At 37.2% G+C, this 16,393-nt stretch overlaps 1 protein-coding gene across 3 annotated transcripts in view; it reads right to left on the bottom strand.

Annotated features, from left to right (window-relative positions):
- Positions 1 to 215: 215 nt before the first annotated feature.
- The window catches only part of ESCO1 (establishment of sister chromatid cohesion N-acetyltransferase 1), a 33,895-nt gene continuing 17,717 nt past the window's right edge, over positions 216 to 16,393 (bottom strand). For 2 of the 3 annotated variants that reach the window (XM_080339699.1, XM_080339700.1), the window contains exons 8-12: positions 15,012 to 15,143; positions 7,290 to 7,379; positions 4,756 to 4,899; positions 3,694 to 3,881; positions 216 to 1,165 (exon numbers count right to left, since the gene is read on the bottom strand). In XM_080339699.1, coding sequence (XP_080195825.1) covers positions 1,018 to 1,165; positions 3,694 to 3,881; positions 4,756 to 4,899; positions 7,290 to 7,379; positions 15,012 to 15,143 — 702 coding nt within the window. In that variant the 3' untranslated portion in view covers positions 216 to 1,017. Of the gene's footprint in view, positions 1,166 to 3,693; positions 3,882 to 4,755; positions 4,900 to 7,289; positions 7,380 to 7,971; positions 8,095 to 15,011; positions 15,144 to 16,393 lie in introns of those variants that run through there. The other variant, XM_080339701.1, reaches the window with a different exon arrangement.

Genomic DNA, 16,393 nt, shown 5'->3' with positions numbered 1-16,393 from the left:
GATCCTTGGGGTGTGATGCAAATTCCGTGGCACAAAGGGAATTCTGACCCCCAAGCAGGTACAAATGCAGGGACCACGTTCTCCAGAGACTGCTTCAAAATAGGCGCTGCCATTAGCCACTAAGGAAGCATTTCACACACAAAACTACAAAATACACTGAAGATTCATTCACACTCCATATCAATACAGAGTAACTTTAAAAAAGCTATCAAGTATTTTATTTTTAATCTATCTACATTATGTACAGATCAAGAAAGGCCACAGCAGTTTTTCAACGTACAAACCCTTGAAAAGAGGAGAGATTTATGAAGGAGTGACAAGTATCAAAGCCAAGTCCACTAACAAAGGTATATACTCAGTACAGTACTTGAAGAAAAATGACGAGTACACCAGTCCTCAGGGTTTTTGTTCCACCTTTTACTCTACAACTAATCTGGGGGAGAAATGGGAGGGGTGAGTAGAAGCAGATTCCACAGCTGCTGACAGCCAGTAGGCTCCCCCACACCGAGCAGGGCGCAGAACGCACCCCAGAAGGCAGCGTGCAGTCCGTGAGGGTTGTCACCCGTGACCATTGCACGCTAGCGCTTCTTGCCTGGATGCACTGGAGCAGAGCCTGCGACGCCATCGAGCGAGCGACCGCTCCCGGCCTCCCCCAGCAGCACTGCTCTATCACCACATTACGAACTTCACCACGTACTCGTCCATGAGACCAGAGTTTTTGCATTAGTTTACAGTCCACTATGAACAATTTTCTGCTGCATGTAAACATGACTAACTAGATAAAATACAATAAAACTTTTGCAAAAGTTAATAAAATATCTTTCTTTTTAAAAAAACAAAGTTAGCCTATTACTGCATTGTTTACAATTTTAATAAAATAGTACAACCTTTTCGGTTGTTACCAGTCCTGAGTTCACTGTAAGAAAAATGGCCCTGGCTTCTGCTGAAGGGTGTGCCTGCTCCTCGGTGTGTTTTGGCAGAAGCCTCCCAGTAAAAACAGAGTTCCCCCGCGAGCAGCTAAGTCTGGTGCTGCCCATTGAGGAAGTTGTACACGAGGAACTGGCCGGTGCCGCAGTACTGCGTTGCAAAGAGCTTTCCATCGGGAGTGGGGTCAGAGAAAGCGATTTCTTCTTTGCTTAGGTAGGAGCCATAGATGAAGTTGCTCCTGTTTAAAAATTAAAATAAAGAAATAAATAGAATTACCCTCAAGGAATAATGCAAGGATATTTATGCTACTAGGCCACAAACCATTAAGTGGCACAGACACTGAAAAAGAAGCAGCTCTGTAAGGAGGAGATGACTATATGAAGTATCACCTTCCAAAGGGCTAAGAGAATCACTTGTTCTGGAAGGGTTTTGTAACATTTTGGTATTCTAGAAGAATGCTCACATAGAGCAATTGCTTTGAGTTGCATCAAGTGTTCAATATCAGAGTTTAAACCAAAATTTCAATTCATTCCACCTATTTCTTCATAGAAAATAGACTGCTAGGACTATGACTGCAATCACTAGGAATGAAAACATGGGCTACAAACAAGTTTGGGTGTTTACAGAGGGGCTGAAAGGACCTGATGAAAGTTGAAGTTCCTGGTTCAAAAATAAAGCAAAAACATTTGACATTTAGATGAGAGCACATCTTGGATTAATTTAGAACATCTAAGAACACGTCTGTAAGGCATAATTCAAAAGTTACATGCTGTCAGTGGTAGGTATTTGAAAAGGAAGATTCTATTTGCTTAACATCTTCATGAAAATATTTTACGTATGTTTTATTCTGATTTGAAGAAAGAGAAGAGAATCAAGTGATACCATTGCGCTTTTCTGGATGGCTATGTGAGCAAATTTAGAAAACTGATCTCAAGCCTTAAGATGTCAATGAGGGGAAGGAGGAGGCAATGGTTCTCCTTAGAAATAGAAGAAGCTGCCATTGAAATGAAGTTTTAAAATTCCTATAAAATAAACATACAGGCACTTGCAGAGCAAGTGTCAACTTCAATCACATTGACATATTCATTAAATCTTGAGGAAATGACAATATGAACAAAGTCCTTTTTAATTATGACCAAGTTTTATTCCCTTCTCTTTACTATATTTAAGAAGATGATTTTCAAGATTCTTGAGACTGTCTGAGCAGGTTTTTGTGACTTCAGGTCAGCTGTGAAAGCTCCAGTGAAACGGGGCAGACGTTCTTAAAATGGACTCAAACACCTGCTAGGATGCCTTCACCATTTTGGAGCCGGGATTTAGCTGGCTACCAGAATCACCCTATTCAAACTACCCCTTGCTACGAAAGACGTTTAGACATCTAGGTTAGGACTGGCAGCTGAGCAGACCTAACTGCTCACTGCCATCAGAAAGCAAGTCTCACTCCTTTCCTTTGCCTTCTACAACTTTCTGGGCTCCCTTGTTTCCCCCAACTCTAGAGCTCACCAGACCCTTCTACAAACTGCCTGAGCACCAGAACAACATGAAGCTCTTTTTGCTGAACCTGTTTTTTACTAATATAGCAATGGGCTAATAGAAGGTCAAACAAGCACGAGAGGACAGAAAAGGTAAACGCAGCATAGTTGGGCCCCCAAAAAACATTAAAATTGATTCTAAAGATCCTTTAGAGCTGGAACTGATGGAGCATCTCCAGCATTGCTTTGGGGAAGAAATCTTTCCTTTAGAAATAGTTTATAGGAGGCTACCAAATACACAATTTAAAAAACATCGGCTAAAAATGTAACTAAATCATAAAGTTACTATGCTTATCTGAATACAACCTTACAGTTGGTAGTTCAGAGAGAACGTGATCTGATAGGAACTTTCCAACTGCTTCACCAGCCAGGCCAGATGCTCTACAGAGCTCTGCCAGGCCCTCCAAATCCCCAAGAGGGCGAGGACTGGCAGACACAGGAGTACCTGTGCCACAGACTCCAACAAAATGGGGCCAGCCAGGCACCCAGCACACACCTGACAGCCCAGTGGTAGTAAAATGTGGGTGGTTCTTGGCATTTCTCAGAGCAGCATTTAAACTTCTGGGAAATGTCACTGGAAGAAACCTAAGTTCTGGAGATTCAACATTTTTAACATTTATCTAAACAGTAAAATGGATGCTGGAGTCCTTTTACGGATGTAGCACTTGGCACTCAGCTGAACACAGTCATCACTACCTACTAAAGCTCCATAGAAATCGCAAATATCTCATAAGGCTCAGGGAACCACAGCAAAGCACAAAAAAATTAAAAAAAATAAATGAAGTAGAGTTGGAAGCCACCACACTATATCAAATAGTTTAGTGCACTCGTTTTTTGTTCTTTCCCCCTTTCTACCTTCAAGGAATGGACATTTGGCCGAAAATTAGATTTCAGTCCTTACCACTTGGGTAGTCTCACACGTTAAGCAAAGACAGTCTCACTTCCTTCACTCGTAATTACCTCAGAGGAATTTACCCAGGCCCACTGGCAGTCTGCTATGGTGACTCGTTACAACTGCACATAGCAGGAAGATTTCTGTTAAAGACAGGCTACTGCAGAACACTGACTCTATCGAACTCCAAATAATACTGGAACTGTCAACTGTGCTCAAATCTACATCCCCCAATATGAATGGAAGCTTAGAAAATACAAGCTTGAGACACACAAAGCAACCAATGTCTTGGACTGAGTTCTATCTAAAACACAGGTAACCAAGGAACTTCTTTTACATTACCTAAGACACTCTATCATCCGAGAAGCGATCTTCTTCCGACGCATCATGCTGAATACCCATATCCGACTAATCCCACAAATAGCAGGTTCTGGAGAAGTTGAACAGCACCATGCTTTCTGTCTTTCAAATATGACTTTCTCATTTTCTGAACTGACCTCTGGAACCTTCTCTTCTATAACTCTGTAGCCCTGCAGGTGATGGAAAAAAATACTTATCACTTTATGAAAGCATCACTAATGACTGAACAAAATAATTATTGTGTAACTTATTTCAGTTAAATGTACTTGCTTGCTAAAATGCCTTACCAAAAAGTCTGCATATTGGTGCCTCATTTAATTTTGCTTAACAGTTTTGAAATTGGAACAGAGGATGAAAGATTAAACCAAAAATGTCTCTAAAGATTATCTGATTTAAAAATAACACCACCAAGTAATCTAATTCTTATTATCACCTATATTAGAGTGTCTGCATCAATTTCTCTGCCTTTGGCAAAGGTTGTTTTGCTTCTTGTCCGCTACTCCCAAGGGAAGACAGAAAAAAACAGTTTACAAGGGAACCGCAGCTGGCAGTTCAACTTCTTGTCCTGCTCTCCACTGCACAGTTCTGCCCGCTGCTTCTGTTCACTGTGCAGCTTGTTTGACCCCTTGGTGATTCAGCTCAATCCTACAGAATACCCACTTTTTCATCTGAGTTAAGATTTCTGACAGGCAGGGTGTTAAACCTGCTTGTCAAGAAGGAAAGAGGAGAGCCAGGGCTAGAAGAGCAGAGGAAACAAAAATTCCACCCTTTGTCTATAGGAAGTGCTCAGATGAGCAGGTCGGAGCCAAGCATGACACCATACACATGCCTCAGCTTGGTGTCAGCTAGGCAAAAACGAATGGCCACATTTCAGCATGGCCCACCACCAAAAGTCTTTTCCTCTCTGGAAAAGGCATACATGGAATACTTATTTGCTAAATGGCTAGACTTAAAGTCTCAGGTAATTCTACAGTTTCAGAATGTCTGAAGGACACGGTCCCTAAGCACTGACACAAACTGCCTTTCTCCACTTCAGTTACTTACCCACTGGATATGTTCTGCAATTAAACAGCCGATAACTTTTTTGTCATTAGAAATAAAAAGAAGAGTTTTTGTTCTAGAGTAACACATGAGCGGAGTTTGCTGAAATCCTAAGTCATTGTCTACCATTTCTCTAATTTCTTCGACCTGTCAAAATAAGTTTGAATGATGTATAAGAAACATGTAAATATACATTTGTATAGATATACATTAAAAAAATACAGATTTACAAAATTGCACGGAGGTATCTAGAACACTGAAAGCTATTCCAGAAGTTAAGGATTATCCTAAGGAACCACATAAGTGTTCCTCAAACAATGCTCAGCTGGAAACAGGAAGAGTAGAGACCTCTAAGTCAGCTGCCAGTGAGTCCAAACATCAGGTAGTCCAAGGCAAATAGAGAATGCAGCTTTAAGTGAGGACTCGGATATTCTTACAAGTAAATGAGATCTATGCCAGAAGTTAAACCAACTTAGTTGAAGGTTTTCAGTCCGTTATTTTTGAAGTCTTGAAAGAACTAATCCATTTAGGGTTTAGAGCAGATGATTGCAAGCACAGTGCCAAGCCAGCTAGAAAATGTATGTGTTCGTAACTGCCACCTCTTTCCTTAAGTTTTCCACTTTTCCATTAGCCTTGCAAAGAGTAAGTGAAACTAAAACCAAAACTGTTTGATATTAGCAAGTTTAGAAGAATAGATATAAACTCCAACATGAATGTAAATAAAAGCTTAAGCATGAGCTGAGATTTTACTAGGGGATTCCTGTACCTACAGCTGGGCATTGGAGTAGCCTTTATCAACCCATCACTTGTGAGAAACAGAAATAAGGTGGCTTCTCCTATGTGGTACATTAAATGTCATTAGCTTGTTAATGCATTTTGTAGTCACATTAGTAAAGCAAAACTAGAATTACTGATGCTATGAATACATAAATCGAGTACTGATCAAAAGAAAATTGTGTTAAAAAATGCTTTTAAAATAACTTTTCTAAGGCATGGTACAGTTACTCTGCTTTCTCATCTAACCTTCAGTTATGAGTCTTTTAATGACAAGTCCAATTGGCCAATTTGAAATGCTACGTAACCATTCTTGAAGTCAGCCATCCACAGTGGTGACAGCTGTAGATTCTCTCAACTTCAACCACACAGAACTACAGAGAACTCCATCCTAAATGAATCAATTTGATGCAGTCCTCCTTTCCTCTGCTCCATTCGGGTATTTTAAGTAATATTTTCTTCAGGCTTTTTAGTAAAAAATGAATGTGCAATGAACGTACTAAAATTAAGATAATACCATCAGAGAAACAAAACTTTAAAAATAAACTTATCTGAATGAAATACTGCAAAAAGAAAACTTGTTGTTTCATTTCAATTTGGTAACTTTAAAAAAGTTATGTTAGTCTATCTAAAGAAAACCCACTACAGTCACACACATCATCAGAAAGAGCTGATTTGGCCCTCAGTTCAGCCTCCACAGTCCCTTCCAACCTCAGCTGTTCTGTGATCCTGTGACAGCGGTACTGTAAAAAAAAGTACCTACTGGTCACAGCAAATCCCTGGTGAAACAGAATCAATGCCATGCTACTGAAAAAAACCAGATGCAATGACATACTAAGATGTATGAACACAGGCTAGCCAGCAAGACAGCAAAAGTACCTGCTGCTCTAAGGCTCCACTAGTGTACTGTGCTCAGTTTTAGATGAAGAGTTTCAAGAGGTGCAAGACATGGCACAAACAGAAATGATCTAGAGGAGAGTATGATTATGATCAGAGGTCTATAAAAGATTATTTAGGAGTATAAACTAAAACCCAGCACATCCCATCAATCTCCTTCAGGTGAAACAATGAGAGCTTGTTTAGGTGCAAAAAAGCTGTTCCAAAAAGAAAAAGAAGGATGTTTTCTACAGCTATGGCAGTATGATTTGCACTAACAAGCATAAATTACAGCATGGAGATTCTGTTGGATGTTTAGGGAAAATCTCCTAATGTTATGGAGAGTGAAGCACTGTAACAGAGCCTGAAGGGGTCATAAAAACCTTCAGTGGTAGAAGCTTTAGAAAGTTGTCAGATCCATGATAACCAGAGATGATCCTGCTTTGGACACGGGAATGGACTACAGGACTTTGAGGCTGCTTTCTAAGTAAATCTGGTTTTATCAAAAAATAATTTAGAGAATGTTGCCATATTCATGCTGTGTAATAATGTTAATACATTTCAGTTTGTTTAAATATAGTAGGAAGTTTTCTTACATGAAATATCTGCCGGATTTCTAGCAAGTATATTTTAAAAATGTAAAAATATCAGTTGGTTGATGCTTTTCCCACTCCTGCGTAGAATCATCCTCTCCAGGAGGAGAGCAGCAGTGCTTAAGAGTCAGATGTCCAATCTGTTTGTGGAAAAAGCTACAGAACCACTGAAGTTTCGAGTCTAACCTCAGCTGCTCCCACATAAATTATATAAACTTTCTATGAACATTCTCATTACTCATACTGAAATATCAAACAATGTAAGATGTGCAAGTCCAGTCCTTTTCTCCATACCTTTTTAAGTGCATACTTTGGGTCATCAGGAAGAACCATTATTATCTTTCCATCAGGATATTCAGCCAAAATTCTCTCCTTTTTCCAACCCTAAATAAAACAAACACTTATCTAAATACCATACACAAGATGTACTTTTACAAACAAAAATTGCACATTATTGTTCTAGACACTGAACTTATGCAGAGACTTCACACTATTTAGCAGCTGCTTTGCTAGACAAGGAAACTTCAGCTAGCTTTTAAAAATGAGCACAGCATATAAAATATTTTATTTATACAATTATTTATACAATAGCCTATCTATATCTAGAAACAATTTGTGAAAGTGTCTAATAATTCCCAACTAGATTTTTCCCCCAGGACTGCAGTGCAAACTGAATTTTACAACAGAAGTAGCAAACTTGGCTCACATAACTGATTTCCAAACCTAGTTCATACTTATTTTCCAAAGTCCAGTGAATGGGAAAAACCCTAAGTTTTAATAAAGTATTTCTTTTTAACATAGTTACCTCCACAAATACACACTCAGATTTAAAGTTTGGCATGCGAAAGACCTCCAGGAGGTTCTAAGTGAACTGATTGGCATGCAGTTGCCCAAAATGTAAGGAATAGTTTATTTTGTTACTGATCATAACTGTTAAAGCCACAAGAAGGATACTAGAAAAAAATGTTATAACTACCTTCTAAGAATCTAATGGGGAAGGAGGCTACGTTGTGTGTATCTGAAGTATAAACATACTCAAAAAAATAGAGGTAATTAACTCTTCTTCAGATCCACACTCGTGGTGAATAATGAGCAGTACCTGCATGGAAAAAAACAAAACAAAAAAGCCACTTAAATCTAGTAAGATGGGACTGGTAGATATTAAAACTCAAGTTGCTTTGATGGGACCTAAAAATACTGAATGCAGAAGTAACTTCAGCCACTAGAAAGGCTGATGTACAAGTCTTACTCAAAGCAACTTTAAATAAAAAAGGCTTTGAAGAAACAATATTGATGGAATAATTCTCATTGAAATCTGTGCCTTCCCACAAAATAACGTTCAACTAAAGACCAAACAATGGAATTTGGCACTGAACGAATGCCATATATACTACCACAAAAAATTACAAACTTAAGTGTTACAATACTTGATCTGTATCTCGTTTTAATCATGCTGATTTTACTCCCTTACCCCAAACAAGACATGAAGAGAACAATCTTAGAAATGTATCTACTTGCTGGTAGCCCTGGAACTATTTAAGGGTGAGTTTAGTACCCAGCATGGCAATGGCTGCAACACATACACCATTTCAATCCTGTGTGCTTTTCTTCTCAGTAGCAGTTGCACTAAATACAAACACAAATGAAGATCCTATTTGGATTTTTATGTATTACGGTCTGAACACAAAGGACAGGAAACAGCAATATCATAATATTCAGGTAAGCAGAAAAGTGCAGTTTGTGGGACTGCGATACAACTTTTGAAACTGTTAGGAAAGGTTTTCAAAACATTCAGGCAAGGAGTACTCCTCTCCAACCTCAAACACCATCCTTTCTCAATTTTTTGTCTTTTGCTGCCTTTTGGCTGGCTGTTTGCCCTGCAAAAGTTTTCCATAATCTATTTTAAACCAACTGTGACCACCCCTCAGCAGATAAATTCAATGTGTTTCATAATCCTGCCATTAAAGCATCCCTAATGTTGCAGGCCTAATGAAGAAAATTCAACTCTAAATTTTAGGTTAAGGTACTCTGTTAACATAATAGCCAGATATTTCCTACAAAATGAAATCTGATGGAAGAAAATGTTTCTGAACAGCTTACTGCTGTTATACTTTTAAGCAATGGTATATTAGTAGCAATCTAAAAATAATTCCGTAAAAATGCAATAATTGACTCTCTAATACTTAGAGCTTATTATTTTTGCTACTGCCCACCTATTAAGCTTCTTAAGTAATTAGTACAATATGAGGACTGATCATATTTACAGGAGGGGGAGTTTCAATTAAAGCATTCTGGAATTTGTTCAGAAATAAATCTTTTGGATAAAGCTTTCCAAAAATCTTCTGCAAATCCTAAGCTCATCCAAGATTTTTAGTGCATTTGGTTTACATCAGAGAAAACATTTTAAAGTCATATTCCTTTGTTACTGAAGCAGCTCTATGAATTTCCTAAGTGAAATGTTAGATTTTCTTTAAGTATCTGCATCTCCAGTATCCTTATTGTTCAGTCTTAGTAAGGAATGAATTGTGCTTCCTTTAAACCAGACCTATGGAAGCAATGCACAAGAGGGGTCACAGCTCTTTCCTATCCTAACATTAAAGGCGTTAAGGAAAATGTGCTATAGCTTCAACTGAGACTGATCCTCCAAGATAGATATCTACAACACACAAAATACACCTTAGTACCGGTATCTTGCATGTGGTCTGAAGACGACTTCCCTTAACACACCTATTAATGTGGAGTTTCTAGCAAAATCACACTATTTTAATGCTATTAAAACATCTTGCAGACTGTTGTATTTTGTTTCAATCACTGTGAACTAAAGGACTCCACTCAGGCAGATGGCAAGAACAACTTCCTATAGTAAGTAACAAAAGCATTATGTCTGCAATGCACTTTACAATATTGTACTGCAACGTCAGAAAATTTGCTTTTCCTTTCCTTTTATTTGACATTACTTAAGGGCATTACGACTTTTTTACTGTTGAATGAGATGTCCAAGGATTCATATATGTTGCTTGTGATGACCAAAGAGGTTAAAAGGAAAGCTATTATTCACACCAGGACACAGGTTCTGCAAGGCCTGGAGTAAAAGAACACGATTATACCTCTCCTCCCTGATACTGGAAGTCAAAACTCAACAACACATGACCTACAGGCAGCAGAAGCAAGGCACGTACGGCCTCATCACCACAGCTGGGCAGACTGGTGCTGTACAGAGCCCCACTGGTGGGTGACAACTCGCAATACCCTCCACGTTATGGCTACTTATCCTACAGGTATCTGTCATCTTTTGAGAACATAAGGCAACTCTGCAATGAACAGTTACCTCATTTTTAATCTTCCTCTAACTTTCCTTCCCAATTCAAACGATTTAAGATTGCCTTTTTTTGAATTATTTCTTTCTTCTGTAATCCTGTTGCCATTGCACCTTAATAAGCAAGCAGAAGCAATCTAGATGAGCAGTCACTGCTACACCATGAAAAAGTAATATGAACGGTAGGTACGAACGCACTGCGTAGTGCATTGCTTTCACTGGATACTATATATGTATTTAATGAATGATGTAGAATATGATTGGAAAGATGGCTCCAACATTAATGGCATTGTAGCTGAAGTGTTCAGCTCTCGATTTCACAAAAACTATGTTCTGCTTATAGTTTAAATAATATCTGATGTAGATTTGCCTTTAAAAGCCCAACTTAGAAGAAACAATGAACTGCTTCCCATGCATTTCCTTGCATTTTAGAAGTTCTTATGTAAGAGTAGGAAATGGGATAGCAAACCTGGTATTTTTCTATATAAGTGAATTCTGGCTTGTCTGTGCTCCCTATTTCACAAATGAATACAAATACAAGAAAATCGGTGGTGTTTTCTTCTTTTACTGTTTTTTCCTCAAAAATATTGAGGTATGAGAAAGATATGCTTAATACTGTATAATTCTTGTTCTTCACTAAGAAAAACACTAATGAAATCTTCCCCTAGTAATCAAGTTCAGTATGAAATTTTGCGCACTTTTATCCTTGATAATTTGTAGCTAAGAAGTGGGCTTACTGCGTTCTTCTTCCCCACTCCATCAAATTACAGATATTCTGCCTCTCTCCTATGACTGTAATATGAAGAAATAGGTTTTGATTGTAGAAAACATTAACATCCTCAGATGTAATTACTAAATACTACCTTCTGTTAAAACTAAGATTCTTACAGAAGATAGCTAATGGTAAGAACTTGGTTTGAAATACTAAGTTTTACATTGTACAGATGTATCACTTTCGGAACTAATGCAAATCAAGACAACCATGAAATCTTTCTAAGGTGACATGAAGTCCATCATCACCTTCAATCCCAATTCTATTAATATAAAGTTCCAATAAATCAAATATTGTCCTTTTTTTTTTTTTAATCTGAAAATCATAAGAACCTCACAGATGGGCTTGGTTGCAATTACAGCAAAATAGCTATTTAAAACTTAGCAGATTAGACATTTGCCCAAATAACAGCTTCTTCTACTTTCTTCAGCTCAAGATATTCTTAATGAAGATCACGAGTTTGAAGTAAAAACACATTAACTGCCTTCACATCAGGCACCTGAAACCAACTGAAGTATTTGGTTCTGCAACTTAAAAACATAATTAAAAACAATGTCTTGCTCTTAGAAATAACTTTTCAGGAATACTAAATTGATACTATGTGGTATCACAGAGAGGATACATAATTGATATCATGTGGTATCACAGCTAGAGGACTTTATAAAACTGAACCACAGATCCATTCCAAAGTTATCCATCCCCCTGGAGTTAACAACTTGATGGACTTGTCATCACTCAATGTACACACATGCTAGAAAGGTGTATTTCTTTCTGGAGACTTTCAGATGTCTGAAACCAGAAGAATAGTGAGACAGATTCCTACACAGGTCTGCAGTAGAGGACATCTCTCATGCTAGGCTCCTCCTGCTCCAGTACTATGCTTGACCACCCTTACCTACATGCTTATTCAATTTGCACACTTCTGTGAACAGCAAATGGCAGCCTTCAGAAAACCCCTGTCTGTCCTTGCCAATCTTCTGCTCCCAAATACAGAAAATGTCATTAAACTTGCTAAACCTTCCCTTCACACAAGGTCTGCAATTTCCTTATTTTGTCTAGCAGCCATCCATGACAAAATAAGTATTCCAATTTAGCCTGTCCTACTTCCGAGGCATCATGGAATTTCTAGACACCTAAAAATAAATTTGTACTAAAAGAAACAAGATAGGGCCTTAAAAAACAAAACACCAACCAAACAAAACACAGCACAAAACAACAACAAAACAACCACCACACACACACAAAGAAAATTACATTTTTTTGAAGATAGTAAATAATTTATTGCTTCCATGCAAACTATCTTCTGGCTACTCAGTACTTTTAAAAAACCCACAAAGCAGCTGCAAGTAGGTGAGCAAGACACTAACAATAAAGTGCATTTTCACAGTTCACAGCAAGAAGCTCTAGCATGATAATGAATATAGGCTTTCTTTGTCTGTGAAATAAATTACCAACAGAACTAACTGCTATGCACATGGAAAGAAACACTCAAAAGGGAGAAAAACTGAGAAAAGTCTCAAGTCAGGCTAGGACTGCATCATGTGGCATGAAGAATGTGAATGACCAGAGAATGAAAAAATGCTTCTAAGGTACCTTAGAATGGCCTCCAAATCAACAATAATGCCCAATATATTAACTGCATAACAAAGAATATCTAGAGAGCTAATAAAGGAACATACCAAGGTGACCAAGAACAAATTCTAACCAAGAAGTTACCAAGGCTTTCTCTAGCACAATTTTTTTAATCTCATGATGCTATTGTCCAGTTAACACTTTCTGTCATGAAAAGGAAGGTAGTTACAGTTTCAACACAGTAACTACATATAAATATCTAGAAACAAGCACATCACACCTCCAAGCCAACCTCCCAACAATCCCCGCAAGAATCCCCCTAGCATAACTAAGATAACTAGCAATCATTCTTCTAGTATTTCTGGATGACTAAGAATTAACAAGTAGAGACTTGGTGTACTAATTAACCGCCAAGAGGGCTTACCTAAAATTCAAATTACTTTCTAAGAGGAGGTAAAGATGTTTTTGTCACCGACACTACAATACAATCACCTAAGAACCACTATGGTTCAAATGTGTTAGAGACTTATCTGTTTATCACGGCAAAAGTTACTTGCCCATGCAGAAAACAGAGCAACAATTAAATTATTGTGATAAAAACAAATATCAGAGGAGAATTTAAAGACTCATAAGACTCCTTCCTTTGCCTCTTACTCTACAGTTTCTTTTCTAGAATAACCATCTAAATCATCACTCTATAACCATCTACAATGTCACAAAACATAACTAGAGTCTTAAAAGATTTCAGAGATAGAACTTTTTACTCACTGAATTGACAATACAAATAATTTGAGTATGCATTGTGTGAAGTTTAAGAAGATTACCAGCAACTGAGAAAATAATAGTGAAAGTTTTTCTCAAATTAAAAGCATACCTAACTTTATACAGTTATTTATATCTGGTTTAGGGCAGTCAGCTCTTTCATTTTTATGTTAATGATGTTATTATTCTGGACATACGTACAAGTGAGAAAATTCGGCTCTTTCAACCTCCAAAATATTCCAACTTCAGTGCAGCTTCCTACCTACATGACCATAGGAGCTTTAAGTAACTACTGAACTCATGTGCCAGCTTCTGTCCAAAAGAACTAATGCCATCTTCTGTGAATTTTGATTGTAATAATTCTGTAAATTATGTCTTGGGTAACATTCAAGATCTGAAAGTACTTGAGGTGAGGGGCTGAAGGGGGTGGCCCAGAAAGGACAAATAGGAATAAAATCACAGAATAGTTGGGTTGGAAAGGACCTCTGGAGATCACCTAGTCCAAAACAGGGAAACACATTATATAATGCCATTATAATGTACTGCATTCCAGCACATTTTCTGCCCAGTCTCACCCTACAAAGTAGCTCATGTGTATCAGAAGAGATCATTCAAGATGTCTCGTTTATTCAGCAAAAACCAACCAAGAACAGAACAAATACCAGGACAATTTACCAGATAGTTCTAAACACTTCAGCTATGAAGATGTATCTTTATATTTGCAAACACTGGGATAAAATTGAGCTTGAGGTTTAAGAGTAGCCCAACAGCCATTTGGTGCCTACATGAAATGAATTGGTGGCCTCAGTTCAGTTATCCTGGAGGTCTTATCTACTCGAGTGTAGAGTACTGAAGGTAACATGTGTGATAAAGAAAATAGACTTTGTGGATTCTGTTCTGGATTTCAGACATTTGAACAGGTATTTCCTATAAGTTTTGTAATATCAGCTACTGTGAGGTAGCTGATTTTACAATATACTTTAAATTGCATAGAATTTTTCAAATCTAAGCTTTAATATGGAAGATAGATACAGCACATATAATGAAGGAATAATACTTTGGACTTTAAATACAAAGATTACCATCACACTATCAATTCAGTAAAGTTTCAATATACAGTATAGTTTTAATAAAATTGTATCAGCTGGATTCCTAGGCAGTCTCTCTTCAAATTACACATAATTAAGAAAAAGTAATTTAGAAGTCATCTAAGATTGCACAATCACAAAACCAGTACAATCAGCTCTTCATCTGACTATTAAGCCAACCATTGCAAATATCAGTTGTACTGAAAGCTGTATTTAGCTTTTTCAGAACAGTGACATTCTTTTGTCTTTCTACCACCAACCTCATCCACTCCAAGATTAAGGAATTGTAACAGAAAAAATGCAACAGCAATGAAACATCACTATCTTACTAAATATTTTTATACATTACATATAACCTCTCTACCATGGCTCTTAAAGCATTTACTTCCCAAAATGGATTATTTATAGCCTACTGTGACACTAATCTATTAAAATATTACTTAATGTAATACATATTGTAACTACTACACAGCAAATATGTCTTTAAAAAGATAAAGTTTTCTTACCACATATTTTACAGCACTTATGAACTGGTTATGAAATAGCAGATGTTGGGTTTCATCCTCTGGATTTGATGCAGTGTAAAGCATTCCACAAATATTACAGGAAATAGCACCAAATCTCTTCTGTCCTGCATCCTATAAAAAGAAAAAAAAAAAAAAAAAAAGAGAGAAAGAGAGAAAACAGAAAAGTATTTGTCAATTGTGAGCACAGTAAATTCAGTTCAACAGAACCTTCATCTAATCAGACATGCCCTTTGTAACTTATCTTCTGGAAACTCAACACAGAGGCTAGAATGGAGTGAAATGGGAGAAAACAAGAACAGAATCTAGAATTCCATCTTTCAAAAACCTAAGCAGACTCAAAAGGCACAAGCATCAATCACAGAGCAAACTCTACTTAACATTAAAATTAGCTCCTCCCATTATGTTTTGAACTTCTATTTTATGAAATACAAAGAACAGCTAATTCTTCCTTTGTTACCCTATTTGCAATAAATATTGTTATCTTCTAGAAAGAAAATTCCCACATCCAGCCCCATGCTATTTGGTTTTCCCTACAGTTCTGCTGCTTTGTGTCTTTTGGTTGTGAGCTGCTCCAAAGCAAGCCAAAGGTGAACCATTTTCCTGAATGTTTGGAAGGATATTATAAAAAACAAAAGTTATGGAAATAATCATTATTTAAGATCAGCAATACATCTGCAGTAGGTGATTGCTACCTTTCAGGTTTTTACAAAAAGCAACTATTTTGAGGCAATCAAATAGCATTATGGTTTTTTAGTCCTTTCTTCGCTGATTAAAAACCTCATTTAATATACTCTCAGAACTTAAGTCTTAACTCTTCATTGGAAACACCTAATTATGATGTTTGACATGCTATCTTAACTGTGCGGCGTTCATAACTTATTTTCACACACTGGATAGCACCTACAAATGGAAGATCGAACCATTTAACCCATGACCCTTTAGTTTATACTCCTACTCTTTAACCAAGAATTACCAAATTAAGGGCACTACCAGTACCTATTGCTTTGCTACTTATTCATTAAAACAGTGTTATTAATTTGGAGGTATGATCACGTTAAGGAGTCGGTGCCTAATAGTGAAGTGTCAGGTACAGGGGGTGCCTTTTGCAAAGACAAAAAAAATATCAGTTAGACTGAAGTCTCTGGACAGAAAGATGTGGTTTAAGTTATGGCTTAATGTTCTAATACTTTTTTTTCTTTTATGTAAGCAGCAATAAATGTCAGTTTTAATCTATTTTAACATATATCACAAGTAATAAACAAAAAGTTATTTTATACTCATAGGATACTATATAAGCAAAAGACAACTTGAGGATGTTTTTTTAAAGGAAATTGATCTGTGTACACAAATTGAAAGTGCAC

The sequence above is a fragment of the Nesoenas mayeri genome (genome assembly GCF_963082525.1).
Source record: "Nesoenas mayeri genome assembly, chromosome: 2".
NCBI lineage: Eukaryota > Metazoa > Chordata > Aves > Columbiformes > Columbidae > Nesoenas > Nesoenas mayeri.
This window is presented reverse-complemented; position numbering and strand designations above follow the sequence as displayed.